Source organism: Zeus faber (genome assembly GCF_960531495.2).
Source record: "Zeus faber genome assembly, chromosome: 22".
Classification (NCBI taxonomy): domain Eukaryota; kingdom Metazoa; phylum Chordata; class Actinopteri; order Zeiformes; family Zeidae; genus Zeus; species Zeus faber.
In genome coordinates this window covers 9,797,435-9,815,479 of record NC_137209.1, presented here as the reverse complement: position 1 = coordinate 9,815,479, position 18,045 = coordinate 9,797,435, and the positions used below count along the sequence as shown (strand labels likewise).

At 40.7% G+C, this 18,045-nt stretch overlaps 4 protein-coding genes and 1 long non-coding RNA gene across 5 annotated transcripts; 4 read left to right on the top strand and 1 right to left on the bottom strand.

Moving 5' to 3' along the window:
• Positions 1-497: 497 nt before the first annotated feature.
• On the bottom strand, positions 498-872 carry LOC307247197 (histone H2B 1/2-like; the record flags this gene model as incomplete). Its single annotated transcript, XM_080023287.1, has 1 exon — positions 498-872. The coding sequence occupies one exon, from the start codon at positions 870-872 to the stop codon at positions 498-500; it is 375 nt and encodes a 124-aa protein (XP_079879413.1).
• Positions 873-6,662: 5,790 nt separating this feature from the next.
• On the top strand, positions 6,663-8,401 carry LOC307247208. The gene is made up of 3 exons (XR_013844731.1): positions 6,663-6,770; positions 7,947-7,988; positions 8,076-8,401. It is a non-coding gene; the product is annotated as an uncharacterized lncRNA (long non-coding RNA).
• A 3,758-nt stretch (positions 8,402-12,159) lies between these two features.
• Positions 12,160-12,546, top strand: LOC307247195 (histone H2A-like; the record flags this gene model as incomplete). Its single annotated transcript, XM_080023285.1, has 1 exon — positions 12,160-12,546. The coding sequence occupies one exon, from the start codon at positions 12,160-12,162 to the stop codon at positions 12,544-12,546; it is 387 nt and encodes a 128-aa protein (XP_079879411.1).
• Positions 12,547-13,890: 1,344 nt separating this feature from the next.
• On the top strand, positions 13,891-14,265 carry LOC307247199 (histone H2B 1/2-like; the record flags this gene model as incomplete). Its single annotated transcript, XM_080023289.1, has 1 exon — positions 13,891-14,265. The coding sequence occupies one exon, from the start codon at positions 13,891-13,893 to the stop codon at positions 14,263-14,265; it is 375 nt and encodes a 124-aa protein (XP_079879415.1).
• A 2,636-nt stretch (positions 14,266-16,901) lies between these two features.
• LOC307247519 (histone H3.2) lies at positions 16,902-17,315 on the top strand (the record flags this gene model as incomplete). Its single annotated transcript, XM_080023680.1, has 1 exon — positions 16,902-17,315. Exon 1 carries the CDS (start codon positions 16,905-16,907, stop codon positions 17,313-17,315), a length of 411 nt encoding a protein of 136 aa, XP_079879806.1. The 5' UTR covers positions 16,902-16,904.
• Between the last annotated feature and the right edge of the window lie 730 nt (positions 17,316-18,045).

The following is an 18,045-nucleotide window of genomic DNA, read 5'->3' as shown; positions in this document are numbered from 1 at the left end:
CCACTAAACAAAGACTCTTTTCAGAGCCCGCCCCCCAGTAACAAACCACCATCCGTGGTATGGAAATTAAATACATTTTACTCATATATATATATATATATACATACATACACACAGTTCCATAACGCCCTCTTGGCCGCAATATTATATTTAATTTATGCAGTTATTGTCAGGACTGAACTCACTTTTTCCCCCCGGCTTGAGTTTTAGGAAACTTCCCGCCATTTTGAGTATTCCTCCAGGGGCTCTGGTTGGATGAGTGTATTTAGTAAGAAATTAGTTCAAAATAAATATTTTGTATTATAGAATTGATACATTAATAATTCGTGAGGAGTGTGGTGTATAAACTGCATGAGTTTCCGATATAAAAACAATATACATAAAATTGGTGGAATAAACACCGAATCTTCATTGTGATTGAGTAACGGAAAAGCCTTCATTTGACAGTGTGGGTGGTCCTGAAAAGGACCTTTACTTTGAGAAGCTGAGCGCTCGGATTACTTGGAGCTGGTGTACTTGGTGACGGCCTTGGTGCCCTCGGACACGGCGTGCTTGGCCAGCTCTCCGGGGAGCAGCAGGCGGACGGCGGTCTGGATCTCCCTGGAAGTGATGGTGGAACGCTTGTTGTAGTGGGCCAGGCGAGAGGCTTCACCGGCGATGCGCTCGAAGATGTCGTTGACGAACGAGTTCATGATGCCCATGGCCTTGGAGGAGATCCCGGTGTCGGGGTGGACCTGCTTCAGCACCTTGTACACGTAGATGGCGTAGCTCTCCTTCCTGGTCTTTCTGCGCTTCTTGCCGGTCTTGCTGGGGGTCTTCGAAACGGCTTTCTTGGAGCCCTTCTTGGGCGCTGACTTGGCGGGTTCAGGCATGACGACGGTGCAAAGATACACGGTAGCAACAAACAGCTAACACCGGTGCTGCTTTATATAATAGAATCTTGATGCAAATTTTGCTCTGTGAATCCCTCAACGTGATTGGGTAGAGTTTGCAAGCGACACTGGGCATGCGCCAGTTGTATTTTATGACTAGAACACAGAAACTGAGTTTTGTAAATTACTTTTTAGCTGATTATTAAAAACACTTACATCGTGTCAAATGCAGTGCATGGTTATCATATGAGAGCAATTGTAATAACATGATCTTTTTTGGTTGAAAATGAGAAACAAGATGGGATGATTATGAAAGTTCATATTTTTTAAATATTTAACACGACTTAACAACGCAAATGTTTTACATTATTTTACTGTCATTGTGGGTATATGAACATCCGGTGTATATTTAACAAAACAGAAAATAAAACAAACACATGCATAGCCATCTAAACAGTGAACAAATACAGTAAATGTCATATTTTTTAAGATTTTAGCAGAATCAATCTCATTAGAGCTTTGGAACAACATTCCAAAGATAAAATCTCCAAATTGTGAGTGATGGCACCGTTCGCGCTATGTCCAGAGTGGTCTAATACGTGGCAGCTGGTGTTATTTGAAAAGTCCGCCAAAAGTAAAGGACAATAAAACAATGGCATTTAATCATTTTAAACACAAAATAATGCAAACCTCAATATTGCAAAAATAAACAAAAGGGTTGTTATTGGTGTCGGTGAATTGCAGTTATTGAGCTTCGAAGCGACCTGGATTACGGGATGTTGATGTGGTATATGAAAACCTTTATTTTATTGCACTTAAGGATACTTTAGTGGGATACAAGATAGTTATTGTTTTCCGAAAGTATAGAATAGTGTTATATGTATACAATCCGATTAAAACATTACAAATTAAAAAATATGCCCTACCTCTCTCGTACGAGGTGGGGCCAATTTTTTTAGAATTATTTTTTTATATTTATACATGTGACCATGCCATAACGCGGATGTAACAGTGTTATTTTGATAAAACAAAATGATCAATCAATATTATTGATTAGGGTTGGTCCAGAGCTGGATGTACTGATTGGTCCAGAGCTGGGTCGGGGTCACGTGGTTTCTCATGACGCCAAAAGCAGACAATGTGCTGCACAAATGATCCAAAAGTGCCTCCTCCCGAAATGGTTGAAAACGATTGACACCTTCACCTTTCTGATTATTGTTGAGATGAAACAAAAGGTGAAATCATCAAGGAGGAGTGTACAGCATGAGTACTAATGAAAATTGTGTCCGGGATGGGCGGACATGAAAAATCATGAAGAAAAACGTTATTTTGGAAAAACTACAATAATGATAAATCCTTAAATATAACAATTTTTGAATGTTTCGAACATGACAATAAGTAAATTTCTTGTTTGGGATGATCTTGTACATCTTGTACATTCTCCCCAAGTACATTTTCCAAATTGAGGAATTTGTCGGTGTAAAGTGTGGTGTGTTGCTCCGTCGGGTGTGTTTACATCTCTCAGCCACTAGATAGAAGCAAATGACTAAGAAAGAACTGTTGTCTTTCTGACGCACATTCCCCACACACATTTTTTAAACTAGGAGCATTTAAGTGGATTGCAATCGTGATATCTCCAAATTCCCCTGTAAATGAATAATTTCAAAACAAAGTATAACATTTAACACTAAATGTTACACCTCGATTATTGGATGCTAACTTCTATGTTTGTCATATATGCCGTCATGGTCTCCAATCGTTTCAGATAGTCACTCTCTCCAGCCCCTGACGTGACCTGCACCCCAGTCTCGATATACTGGTCCAGTTTCACTCAGCCCCTGCAAAATTATTTTTTCCACCTCGCTTTCCAGTGTACCATTCTGATTTGGTTCTTTCTGGTATTTGGATTCACTTCGCCCATCCCCTTTGAATTTGCCTTACAAACTGATGACCTGTTTTGACCCCCTTTCCTCTTTTTTTTTTTTTTTTGCGTGTACCCCTCGTAAAGAACTGTTAATGCAACTTGATTGTGTTTGGGGTCGTGCTTTGGATTTAAGTTTGTCTCATCTCAGTGAGGCTCACCAAGCCATGTTCCCTGACATCCTCACCAAGAAGTGAGTGCACTGAACATTTGTGTACACCTAACATGCCTTAAAGAAGTAACATCAGACAATCTTGCCATATTGATTACTTTACAGACGTGGTGCGGACAAGAATGTGGTGGCGGCTTCTGCGATACCAGACTGAAGGAACAACGTGGTGAAGGTGTGGCAACGGATTCAGGAGAATCACTTTGAGGATTATCTCCAGAGGAAGGACTTGTATACCACCCTACTGATGAGTCCAGCGGAACCCAGGGGGATTGTGTCAGCGCCGGGACACATTTTCTCCACCTCCTCCAAGAGAGATGCCCTCTGCTCGTCTCCTTCATCATGCCTGCTGGGTTTTTTTTCATCAGTATTTCATTTTTAAATGAAGTGTCTCATGGTGTTTTACAAACAAATTAATTAACATAACAGTACAATCTCAATCTGGAACAATTAGAGTTTCTCACATCTTTCAAAGGTTAACATGTTAACGTGTGAGGAGTCCTCCGAGAGTCTGGGGCCTATGTGTTGTTTCGTGATGGACAGGTTCCAGCAGGCCAACCAGTCTGCCCAAGATCCTGTACATCACCCGTGGGTGTTGTCCCCAACAAGGCCTGACGGCTCTGGAAACCTTGGTTCAGGCTTGGGTAAACAATGGCATGGTGGTGCATCTGGATATTTTCCATTGGATCGGTCAGTTCGATGCAGCCATTCACACTGCACTAATGTGCAAATACCAACAGACCCTAAGCCACCTTCTGAGATATTGTTTCTTTGCTCAAAATGTTTTTATTAAAATATTAACTTAATAAAATAGCAATCAAACTGATAAAACTAGAATAGTTTTTAATTAAATTTAAGTCATTATAAGAGTTTGGTTGTAAATTATTAAATCCAAATCTTGTTGCATATTGAATGGCGGTTGGAGGGATTACCACATGTACCAAGAAAGTGTGATTTGGGATCCCATCTTAACATTATGATCTCCTTGGAGCCTTCTTCTAAAATGGAACGCTGCTCTGCTTTGCAATAACAATGAAAAATGTTGTACATCTCGTTGTATAGTGGAGCTGGTCCAGGTCTGATAGGAGTAGAAGGCGACATTAATATTAAGTATATATCGTGGTTTGAAATCTGGAAAAACTGGAAATAAACAAGCATAAAACAAAAGACTCAACATGGAAAATACAACATATTTACATTACTTATCTGGTTACAATAGTTCTACTTTATGGCTGACGTAAAACGGTGACGTCATTCAGTCTCAAAGTAAAATCCCACTCCTCGCTGAGAGTAAGGGAAGTGAACGTCACAACTAACTTTAATGTTCTACTCAAACTTTTAACCCAATTCCTACGAGTCATTCTCAGCCGCTTGATAAATACAGTTTGGTTTGAGTTCAGTGACGGTTTCACCTATAAACTCGCAGCTCGTTTTCAACCAGTTAAGTCTCCGTCTGACAACTTTCACAGGTCACACATGGACGAGGAAGAGTGGATTCATTTTGTCCTCGTTGGAATAACGTCAACACTTGGAAATATTGTATTTGTTCAATAAGAATGTGGCAGGTTATGTCGCCGAGTGAATTCGTTTTAAATGGACTATCAGAGGAGAAGTGGGACCTGAGCTGACGTCCTCATGGTGAGTTTTTCACTCCACTTCGGTGTAAATTGTGACTGCAGACATTTTTTATAAAGCCAGGTTTCAGAAACATTTCATGGTGAGATAGTGACGATAGTTTGCGATAATTAAATACATTTTTTTATTGTCATTATTATTATTATTATTATTATTATTATTATTATTATTATTATTATTATTATTGCGCTAAAACAAAAAGTTTGCGCAAAAAAACAATCACATAGCATTTAGGTGTAGTTGGTTCGAATCACCACCAGTCGGTGTCAGAATTAGGGAATCATTTAGCAAGGGGTCTGTCTTGCTGAATTTATTTTAATGCCTGAAATCACAACAGCATTATTAATTCAGTGTTAATGAACCGTAGTGAATGAATTCACATGTGTTTATCGTTAACCACAGAGTCCACTTTAGTATTTGTGCGTTTCTTTCTTATCACTTGTAAAACTGTTCTTGCGGGTCGGATTCTAATACCAATAATACGAGTTGACATTTTACATTAATGTAATAATTTGGTGTTTGTGGTTGTTTATCATTTATCATGTGTGATATGTGCACAGCTTTTCTTTTATTTATTATTCTTTCGTTTGTTTTCTGGCTCTGTTAGAGGAAGGTAGCGTCACAATACCGCATTGCATGATGGGAGAACATAAGGAACTCTATTTGTAATCAAAACATTTTGCGGCGTCTGAGATCGAATGGATGTAGAGAAGTGACTACTTATATATATAGAGGGAGATATATATATAGTATGGTGTGTTTATAGGCAAACATGTTGAAATGCTAAAACCGTGAGGCTGACGTGCACTTGGCAGAGTGAGTCCTCCATGCCTGGCGTGTACAACTCATACTTACCTGGCAGGGGAGACACCATGATCATGAAAGTGGTTCACCCAGGGTGAGGCCCGGCCATTGCACTCCGGTTGGGTTGACCTCTGCGAATTCCCCAAATGTGGGAATCTCGACTGCATTATTTCTGGTAGTGGGGGACTGCGTTCGCGCTCTCCCCTCATACAATGTTGAAGCAAGACGAGTTTATGTTGTGTATTCCTCCATTGAGGTGTTGCTAGTTGTGACCGAAGGGAGGTGCTATGGCTCTACTGTGTTGACGCGCTGCTTTGTGCTGTATTGGTTCTGTGCTCGCTGTGCATATGTATCATACAACTTCATCCGTCTGGATGAATGCCTCCTGTAAATACAATAAAGTGTAACTGCATTAAATTCTGGCATATGTACTTGTTGCCTCCTGATCATTGACATTGTTCATACTGAAGTGGCAATGCCATTTGTCCAGCATTAACAATGGGCTATGATTGTTCTAATCACTTTTCCACAAATTGTATCAGTGGGAAATTGGGAGCACTTCCTCTTTCGGCTGCTCCTGTTGGGGGTCGCCAAAGCGGACGGCAATATTTATTGTTTAAAATATGTCAACGGGACGTCCCAACCAAGACGGACAACACCATAAACCTTATTATTTATTTAGATCTAGTTGCCATATTTATTGTATTTTTGATTTGATCGAAATCTTATTTGAGTGAAATGTTAATTAAAGCAGCTGCACTTGTTACTTATTGTTCACAAATGGAAATTATTTGATTGCATGTCGCAATATTTTATGCACATTTCACTGCCTCTGGCAGATTGGCCCTTCTGTAGATGTTGAAAAGAACGGTGAAAGATACGAATATAAAATCTAAAAAAAATCCTACACTTTCTTTCACAGCAGAGGAAAAACAGCAGTGATGGGAGAAAACAAAATCAAACTTTAGATAGATGCTCCGGCCTGCCGGCTTTGTTAAGGCTGCAATCATGTAGAGTGATCTATCGATTAAATCAGGATCCAGTTTCTTTGTACATGACTCCTGGCCAAACCTGTCATTATATTTTCGCCCCTGGCCGTATTTGCAGGGAGACTTGTCCATTGCTACTTGTTCATAATCTGCATCACCAACATCAACAGACTTCATCACGTCCTTAACTTCTTCCATTGTAACAGCAACGGGTGTGTTGTCGGTCTCCTGCTAAGGTTCTTGAAAATATTCTGTTTCATCTTCACATTCAGGTTTCACATTGTGACTTCACATCACATGGAATTTGGAGGAATGATCTTCACTGGGATGGTCGCTTTAAAGGAAACCATCGATCGGCATTCGCGCTGTTCAGCCTCTCGGTAAGTGAACTGTATTCACCATTGTAATCTAACAGGAATATTTAACTTGACGGTTTAACATTTATCTACTATTTATATATACTAAACTCTGTTCTGAAAAATACATTGAGAGATTAAAAAAAAACCCAAAGGAACATTATTCTTTTTCTTTTGGGCTGCTCCTGTTAGGGGTCGCCACAGCGGATCATCTGCCTTCAATATCTTCTGTTCTGCGCATTTTATCACCAATGGCCTGCAGATCCTCCCTCACCACATCCATAAACCTTCTCTTTGGCCTTCTCCTCAGCATCCTTCCCCCAATGTAACTCTCATCTCTCCAGCAGAGACAAAGGAGCATTAATCTGGAAAAATCGTATTTTCCTTCCAGAAAGCTTTTTTAAATAATTTGGCGGCTTGTGGAGAATTTAGACACGCGCAACAATTTGGGAATCGGTCCAGTGGGACACATATTTGAATCTCACCCATTTGTCTGGTCCTAGGACCTAAAAAGGACCCAAAAGTTATCTAATAAGGACCTAAAAATGATAAATACATGGAAAATCCTTCCCTGACTTCTCATGGTTGCGGTGAGGCGTAGCAGATCCAGTTTGTATGGCGATGTCCCCCCAAAAACGTAAAAAAAAACCCACGCTCTACCCAACGCCCGTATGCTGCACTTTCTGTACGCTGTATGCTGTACGTATGCTCTGTAAATATATTTTATAAACAGAGATATGTAATGCTCTGCCCAGTTTTTAATTGTATACCTGGTTTTGAGAGATTGGGATTTATTGATAGAGCTTAATGTGTAAGGTTTATTATATACTCCAAAGGATATTTTGTTGATTTTTTGAGTATCTGAATCGAGTATCACATCTGAATTGATGAATTGTCAAGTTATTTTAACACTTGTACCACTACACCCAGTCTTTGACTTTTGCAACAATTGTGTTATGTAGGATACCCTATTGTAAAAAAACAGTAGAGATAAAATCAGATTTAAAAAAATGGGCCTTTATACCAATATACCAAAAACAAATGCAAACTTGTTTTCGATTTTTAAGATCACCACAAGACTGCCACCACATCCAGGCGGGCCAAACTGGCCTTCAAGGTCACAGAGTACAGAGTACTTTCATATTTCATCGCTAAGTCTCCGCTCATTCAACTGTGCCTTTTTTGTTCTTTCTTTTAAAGATAGGGTCTCTGTTGCCCCCTGCACCCGCAGGCACTACTCAGGTATTACTCAACGCTATAACTTAAACGTACGGTATCTACACTGTTTGCCTCACTGCTTATAGACACTATTTCTATTTTTCATTTCAGAGAAGACTAAAGCAGAGGGTTGTCTACGACGAAGAGTTCATCCAGGAGGTCGTGGAGGCCTGCGGGGAGGCTTTTCTTGGCACCACCAGCATTGCAGTTATGAGTGGAAATGATGACGATGACGATGACGATGATGCGCATAAAAATAATGATAATAATGATGATGATAGCTGCAGGCAGCAATACTCAGCGTCCAGTGTTGTTTGGTACGTATTACAGTTTTCTGGGTTCTGTGAAAGGCAGAACACGTTCCAAAAGTTACAAACACAGTGGACTTGCGTCTGTTGCTCTTCTGGCGTTCAGTTTAAATATCCCTGAAGAACGGTATTTAAAGTGTTATGATCGTTCCTGGATGACACAGTATTGACACAAAATAAATTGTTGGTTCCTCCAACGTGTCTTAGAACTTTCTGAAAATGTCTTCTTTGAGTGATTATAGTTTCCAGCGTATTGTAAAACGCAGCACAAGTTATGGTTTTTCGAGTTTCGAGCACTTTGTCTACAGCAGACCTGGGCATTTTACAGCCCGCGGGCCAAATCTGGCCCTTTGGGCGTCCCTGTCCAGCCCGCGTGAGGTCAATCGCAAATTAGGACATAAATTGAAAAGTATTTATTCTGTGCACGCAATACAACTATGTTGATTTTATTTTGAAAAGCGTGCTGTTTTTTTTTTTTTATGAACGAAAGGGCGCACATGCGTGGGTTTACAGCTGCGAGTGATGCTGGCCAGCTAGCCCTCAAAATGTCAGCTCACACCAAAAAAAGAAAAATTGATACTGAATGCCGTGTTTTGAACAAGACATGGACTGCTAGAAATGTATTTCCAGAAGTCAATGGGAAGCCGTGTGCTTAGTTTGTGGTACACAGGTCACTGTTTTCGAAGATTACAATTTGAATCGCCACTACGCGACCAAACACGAGGAGAAATACAAGAACTTGTCTGATCAAGAGCACGCAAGGGAGTCGGATGCTTTGCCGGCTAAGCTGCAAAACCAACAAGGAATTTTTGCTCAAGGACACTACAGCATGCTAGCAGGAGGAGCTCATCTTCTTACATGAGATAAATACAGACTTTAAATCACAGAGGAGCTGGCAGCCATGCAGTCAATGAAAGGGACAACAACTGGGAGTGATTTGTTCACGGAGGTAAATGCATGTTAGGACAAGTTGGGACTGAAATGGGACAAGCTGGCAGATGTGACAATGGATGGTTGTCCAAATCTGAAGGGGAAAAATGTTGGACTTTTGAAGAGAATGCAGGATAAAGTGACAGAAATGAACCCTGAGCAGATATTGACATTTTTGCATTGTATTATCCCTCAGGAAGTGTTGTGTAAGTCAGTGTTAAAAATGAACCATGTTGTTGATGTTGTAACTAAAATGGTTAACTTCATCAGGGCAAGAGCACTGAATCACAGACAGTTTGTTGCACTTTTGGAGGAAAATGAGACTGAACATAGTGACATAAGCTACCACACAGCTATCAGGTGCTGAAAAGTGTTTGGGACCTGAGAGAAGAGCTTCACGAGTTCTGTGCAAAGAAAGGAAATGCCATCCCATACTTTTCAGATGCAGACTGGATGGCAGACCTTGGTTTTGCTGTAGATGTGACTGCACTAATGAATGAACTAAATGTAAGACTGCAATGCAAGGGCCTTTTTGTGCATGAAATGTACAGCACAGTGAATGCTTTCATGAGAATGTTACAGCTTCTCTCAAGCCAAATGCAATACAACATTCTCACCCATTTCCAACACTGATGGAAGCCACACCAGCAGCTGATCACCTCCACTCATATTCTTCTACGTTAGAAGCACTGCATGGTGAGTTTTCAAGGCGATTTCAGAACTTTACAACAGTTGAGAGTGAAATGCACATGGTTTATTCTCCGTTGACCTGCAGTGTGGACAATGCACCCAGTGATGTTCAGATGGAACTCTTGACGGTGGAAGATGGAACTTGAGCCAGATTTCAATACACTTGTTCAATCCCAAGACAGACTGGATTTTACTGAACAAGTAAAATGAACTGAAAAACATTAAAAGCACTTATCGCTTTATGTATCAAGTTGACCAATTACTTATCTTTAACATACTGCAAAACACTTTTTCGGTATGTGACGATTAACATGTTAAAGTTAAAATGAAACAATGATGTAATGATTGTTTTTGTTTTTACTGTTTATTACATCTGTGGGAGTTTTTTACTATTTGACCTACACCACAGTTTCATATATTTATATAAATATTTACAGAATATCCTTATTGTTCTAATTACCAGTAGCAGCTAATCAAAATCAATAATTTACTGCTTTTTACAATGGAAGAAAATTAAAATTGAGCAGAATTAAATTCAAGTTATTGTTGGTTCGGCCCTCCAACACATCTCAGGTTTCTCACGTGGCCCCCTGTAAAAATGAATTTCCCACCCCTGGTCTACAGTATACATGCAGCCACTATACTTTCACGGTATGCGCAAGCGGTAAGTATTTATTTTACACAATGAGCCAAGTCATCTGCTCAATTGTGTCACATACTTCATGTCATTCATTCACCAAATAAATAACAATATATAATCACATAAGAAAGCTTTGCATAATATTAAACAATTAAGTTTAAATAAGGAATAATCGGTGATTTGTTAAAAAATAACTCAACATCTCAACTATGTTATTGAAGCTGACTGAAAACAAGAATACAACACATTTTGGCCCTAACTGATCGAAACAATGATCAAGTATTTTGGAGAATGAAACCTTGTTAAAGCTTATTAATTCTGGAAAACATATGAATCATAATCGTTTATTGGGACACACACCCAGTGTGTGTGTGTGTGTGCGCAAGTGTGGCGTTCGCTGAACGGTCGTCAGATGGGACCGTCCTGGAGATCTCGACCTCCTCGGTGTAGGACAGGACACACCGGGTTTCACAGAGAGGCTCAAGGTGTTCATTGTCCATGACCAACTATGGAGTTTAGCGACTGGCGTGACGTTGTGCGTCAAGCAAGCGGACCTTTCATAACTTCATGTGTGTGTATGCGCTTACGCACGCAGGTTAAAGCCTCGATCTTAAAGCATCCAACTATAATTTTGGAGCATCCCCCTGTGCGGACTTCAATTAGTTATTCCCTTTTGCAGCCCATGCCGGGGACGTGCACAGTGCGCTCATCCGGATTGGAGACCTACACTACATCTAAGTGTGACAGGCGCTCAACCTGGCGGAACGCTCGCTCGGTTCTGGTGCAGAAAGCAGAAACGCTGTCTGGAAAAGCGACACCCAAAAGCAAAAACACAGATTGGATGACTGATCAGTTGCATCTTGGAAGCTCTTATATAGACAGCCTTCCGACAGCGCCCTCCATGTTTTATAAGGAAACACAAATTCACGAGGCCCCAAGCAATTGTCTTCTCATGCCTCATGGTAAAACCGCCTTCTGTGGAAGCGATGGTGGAGACTGGAGCTCTCGGTTTCCACTTAGCCGCTGCCCCTGATTGGTATGCCTCGAAGCCGAGAAACGGGTCCAGACAGGGTCGCTACGGGTCGTCTGGGCCGAGGGAAAGATCCACAAACCAATTATTTATTCTATTAATTCATTCCCAGCACCCCAACACTATTTTGAAGTTCCCTTTCAAGAACAATTCCTTTCCAAAAGCTCAGCGCAGGACTTTGCGACTTTTTCAAACTGAACATCAACTCACAACTGTGGTGGAGAGAATAATTGAAATAAAAAAATAAAATGTAAAGATTAATTGAAATACATATTATAATGATTAATGATTAGCAGTGTTTAAAACAGATTATTTACCGAGAAACGAAGTGTATTTATAAATACTATGAACAACAATTAAAAAAGCACAACATGGAGATAAATAATCTAATTTCAGAGAGAAAATACAAAAAAACAAATCACTTGATTGCAGACACAAACTACTGCTTTGGATTTGCTGTTATGGTTCTGGGGCTTAATTCTGATTGGAAGACAAAACTCGGGTCAGCGCTGACCAATCAGATCGTTCCTGCCAACTTACAATACAGCGCTGCAGAGCGGCTGGTTCATTCTTCAGTTGTTTGGAGTCGTTGTGATCATGTCTGGAAGAGGTAAACAAGGAGGCAAAGCCAGAGCGAAGGCCAAGACTCGCTCCTCTCGTGCCGGACTCCAGTTCCCCGTTGGCCGCGTTCACCGACTGCTGCGCAAAGGCAACTACGCCCGGCGCGTCGGTGCCGGCGCCCCCGTCTACCTGGCGGCCGTGCTGGAGTATCTGACCGCTGAGATCCTGGAGTTGGCTGGAAACGCTGCCCGTGACAACAAGAAGACCCGCATCATCCCCCGTCACCTGCAGCTGGCCGTCCGCAACGACGAGGAGCTCAACAAGCTGCTGGGCGGAGTGACCATCGCTCAGGGCGGCGTCCTGCCCAACATCCAGGCTGTTCTGCTCCCGAAGAAGACCGAGAAGGCCGCCAAGGGAAAGTAAATCTACTGGATCAATTCCTAAAACGACCCAAAGGCTCTTTTAAGAGCCACCCACTTCTATGTAAAGAGCAAATCTTTGCCTTTTTGTGCCTAATTAATCTCAGTTTAATGAAGTTAGTCAGTTACACTGTACTGCATATCTCCATACTTTTTTTCTTTTTTCCCCCCACATGCACCTTACTGTACAAATCTGTATATACTAGTAGACTATCCCATATACATAACTATTCCTTTTATTTCTTTTTTCTACCCCTACTTTATATAATCTTATGATTTTTATATATTTTTTATATGTTCTGTTCACTAACTGCATTACATTTTAGGACTCAGTTACTTAGATAGGCAGCAATGGTGCTAGTTATGTTTTTATATTGTATATATTTAGTAAGAATTGTGCATAATCTCCGGGTGCGTTGCCAAGACATTTCACCACATGTACGTATGTATGTGACAATTAAACCTCTTTAATTTACCACATCAACTCTGCATAATCCAGGTCGCTTTGAAGCTCAATAACTGAAATCCCCTGACACCAATCACAACCATTGGGTTGAATGTTATTGTATTGCCTACGTTTCTATTCATAGGTTCTATAGATGTTTAATCAGTGTAAAAAAAAATATTCGATGCGATTGTGTTATTGTCCGTTACTTTTGGCGGACTTTTCAAATAACACACCAGCTGCCCAGCACTGGACCAATCCGGACACAGCATGCGCTGCGGAATTACTCAGAGTTTTGGATTTTATCTTTGGAATATTCTGGAATTCACGTCATTCTACTAAAAGATTAAAAAAAAAACAAAAAAAAACAAAAACATTTATAAGTTCAATATTTACATTGCTCTGAACCTGCTCCCTGCTGGTTTTCGTAAATATATACTCAATTTTGTCTTCATATACCCCAAAAAAGTCATTTGCTTGATCAATCTTAAATTATTTAATTTAATTTTAAATCAAAACACTTATGATGAAACAATTGTGCAGGTAAGTGGTATAAAATGTTTAAATTCATTTTTATAATGATCCCATCTTGTTTCTCATTCTCATTTTCGACTAAAAAAGAGCATATTGTTCGAATTACTCTCATATGATAACCATGTAGTGCATTAATCTTTATATAAGTCGTTTTAATGATCTGATAAAAGAACATTTACGGATATTCGTTTTCAAACCAGTTCCTGTGTTCTAGTCTTCAAAACCAACTGGCGCATGCCCAGTGTCACCTGCAAACTCTCCCCAATCACTTTGTGGGATTCACAAAGCTTCATTTGCATCTGGATTCTATATATGAAGCAACACCAGCTTCGGAAAATTATTGGTACCGTGTATCTTTGCACCGTCATCATGCCTGAACCAGCTAAGTCAGCGCCCAAGAAGGGCTCCAAGAAAGCCGTGTCCAAGACCCCCAGCAAGACCGGCAAGAAGCGCAGAAAGACCAGGAAGGAGAGCTACGCCATCTACGTGTACAAGGTGCTGAAGCAGGTCCACCCCGACACCGGGATCTCCTCCAAGGCCATGGGCATCATGAACTCGTTCGTCAACGACATCTTCGAGCGCATCGCCGGTGAAGCCTCTCGCCTGGCCCACTACAACAAGCGTTCCACCATCACTTCCAGGGAGATCCAGACCGCCGTCCGCCTGCTGCTCCCCGGAGAGCTGGCCAAGCACGCCGTGTCCGAGGGCACCAAGGCCGTCACCAAGTACACCAGCTCCAAGTAATCCGAGCGCTCAGCTTCTCAAAGTAAAGGTCCTTTTCAGGACCACCCACCCTGTCAAATGAAGGCTTTTCCATTACTCAATCACAATAAAAGTTCATTATTTATCCCACCATTTTTATGTATATTCTTTATCGGAAACTCATGCAGTTTATACACCACACTCCCATCTTGTCACAAATTATTAATGTATTAATTCTATAATGCAAAATATTTATTTTGAACTAATTTCTTATTAAATACACTCATCAAACCAGAGCCCTTGGAGGAATACTCAAAATGGCGGGAAGTTTCCTAAAACTCAAGCCGGGGGGAAAAAGTGAGTTCAGTCCTGACAATAACTGCATAAATTAAATATAATATTGCGGCCAAGAGGGCGTTATGGAACTGTGTGTGTATATATATATATATATATATATATATATATATATATATCTATATATATATATATATATATATATATATATATATATATATATATATATCTATATATATATATATATATCTATATATATATATATATATATATCTATATATATATATATATATATATATCTCACGGATGGTGGTCTGTTACTGGGGGGCGGGCTCTGAAAAGAGTCTTTGTTTCGTGGAGTTGTTGCAGAGTTTTACCGCCGAAGCCGGACAGGGTGCGTCCCTGCCTCTTCAGAGCGTAGACCACATCCATGGTGGTGACGGTCTTTCTTTTCGCGTACTCGGTGTAGGTGACGGTCATACAAACATGGTTTGACATTCCGTTGGAAAATTCAATTTCGCGGGTCAACAGGACGAGACTTCTGTTCCATTGGTCGTCAGTACTTGATTTGAAAATTAAATACCATAATATCTGAAAAATGAATATATCCTCATTATAATATTGCAGACAAAATGCAGTTCTACCTCTTTTCAATAAGTTACTTTTCTCGAGACAATTTTCTAAGGTGTTTATCACTTTATTTTTAAATAACTAGCAATATAATTGCATTTTCACTGTGTCCTTTGTTCCAATTGAATTTGATTAATTGAAAATGTCATTAGTAACATTTCTATGTTCCAGAACTGAGTTATTACTTTCCAGTATGATATTATTTACAAATCAGATAAGGGCACATGGTAAACCAAGCTGTATGAGTCTGATTTATTTACAATTTCACTATAACATAACTTTATTATATGAGCCATACAAATGTATGAAAAAACATTTATGATATAAAACATACAGAATCATTCCACAGATTCTTTTCATTTAACTCAATCCGTAATTAAACCCTACATGCTGTGTCACTCACTACATTTCTGAACCGTTTACCATTAAGATGTATTATAAACTCCACGGTCATTTTCAGCCATCTAGTGGCGACGACGTGTAACTACACGAAACTTAATTCAAGAAAAAAACAATATTTATTTTAGAAAAGTAACGGTTCTTGAAATGGAACTGGGAAATAGTAGGAGGGTGAGGGGGAATAATGCATTTGTTTGTGGCGTCAGGCATATATTGTAAAACAGACCAGGGCCTATTTGAGTTTTCATTTGAGATTCATGAGGCCCTAATCTTCCTTAAATCCTTAACTATTTCCTACCTATCGGTTCATTCCGGCTAAGATTGTATTACTTGAATTTACAGTGGTAAAATATATAGTATGGATAGAATAGCTCATATCTGAAGCCCGCTGCAGCCAAGAAGCCCGTTGCAGCCAAGAAGTCCAGCAAGAGTCCAGCTAAGAAGGCTCCAGCTGCAAAGAAGTCACCCAAGAAAGCCAAGAAACCACCCGCCAAGAGCCCCAAGAAGGCGGCTAAGAAGGCGCCGAAGAGCCCCAAGAAGATGCTTAAAAGCCCCAAGAAAGTCGCCAAGAAACCCGCAGCCAAGAAAGCTCCAGTTAAGAAGGCTGCTAAGCCTAAAGCAGCCAAGAAGACTGCTCCCAAGAAGAAATAAATTCACTCCATCCTGTTCCACCCGCAAAGGCTCTTTTCAGAGCCACCCACACCCTCATAGAGAGCACTTCTTCAACAACTGGAGGGAAAAATCATTTCCTTCAACAATAATCTCAATTCATCCATATTCAATAGATAATAACACTCAGTCTTTGCACAGCAATGATTCAGAGTGCAGCCAAAAATAATTATACCATAAATATAATAATTTACAGTATGTGTATATTTATACACATATCGAACATACTTTACAATTCTAATAATTAATTATAATTATTATTCACTGCTAAGAATAAAATGAGCAGGTTGACCGATGCAAACCTGAATGTCAAACTTTTTCCAAGGTCAAACCAAACACCAAAGTCATTGGCTTTTAAAAGTCAATTTAAAGATTCATCATTATTATTTTATTCATGTGACTCATGCGTATTCATGCTGTGCAGCTCTTCTTCATTTCGCCTTGAGTTTGATCTCAACAATAATCACAACGGTGCAGGTTCCTTCGTGTTAAACCATTGTTGGGAGGCGCCATTTTTGGGTCGTTTGTGCAGCGCATTGTCTACTTTGGGCCTCACGAAGAACCACGTGACCACGAACCAGCTCTGGACCAATCAGCACACAGCAGCAGCGCAGCAGGGACTATATAAGTGGCTCCAGGACTGTGGCTCATTCTGGTTTTTCCAAACCACTTGAGTTGAAGCCTCAACAATGGCCAGAACCAAGCAGACCGCCCGTAAATCCACCGGAGGAAAGGCTCCCAGGAAGCAGCTGGCCACCAAAGCTGCCCGTAAGAGCGCCCCAGCCACCGGCGGCGTCAAGAAGCCTCACCGCTACAGGCCCGGTACCGTGGCTCTCAGAGAGATCCGTCGTTACCAGAAATCCACCGAGCTGCTCATCCGCAAGCTGCCCTTCCAGCGCCTGGTCAGAGAGATCGCTCAGGACTTCAAGACCGACCTGCGCTTCCAGAGCTCCGCCGTCATGGCTCTTCAGGAGGCCAGCGAGGCTTACCTGGTCGGTCTGTTCGAGGACACCAACCTGTGCGCCATCCACGCCAAGAGAGTCACCATCATGCCCAAGGACATCCAGCTGGCCCGCCGCATCCGCGGAGAGCGCGCCTAGACACACCCACTACATCTAAACCCAAACGGCTCTTTTAAGAGCCACATCAAATCGCATCAATTGCTTTATTCCACTTGCATCTCATTTCATTTATATATATATATTTTTCTTACGTGGGCATTGAACCATGTGCTTCTCAAATGGGAGTCAAACAGGAAGCACTATTCCGTGTTCTGCCTAGGATTGCTGGTTCCCGACCCCCACGAACATACACATGTTCCTCCCGTTTTCCAGAACGATTACATTTCCAAGACAGTTACTCCCCATTAAACAACCTACCCATTTAAAGGCTTAAGACCAGTCTGCATTGTACGTAGCGTACAATACTGTGGCGAGCGCGGCGTGTCAGCGTCAAGCATCATCACATTTATGTATTTTTATATATCATCACCAGTCTGTCTGTTTGTCGGCCTGGCCTCAGAGGCCAAGGTTCCCCAAGCAATTGGGGAAAAAAATAAGTTTTATCATACATTTATATCGCTCATATAATAGTTGTGTTTTAGGAAATTTGTGTATGGATCAGGATCAAATACTTTGATTTTCAATCTGCCCTTATCTGATTTGTCAAAAAACATCATACTAGAAACGAATAATTCAGTTCTGCTACGAATAAATATTACTAATGACATTTTAAATGAATCAACTTCAATTAAAACAAGACTGTGAAAATGCTTATTGTATCCTGAGTTAGTTCAATTAAAGTGGCTAAATACGTTGTAAAATAGAATAG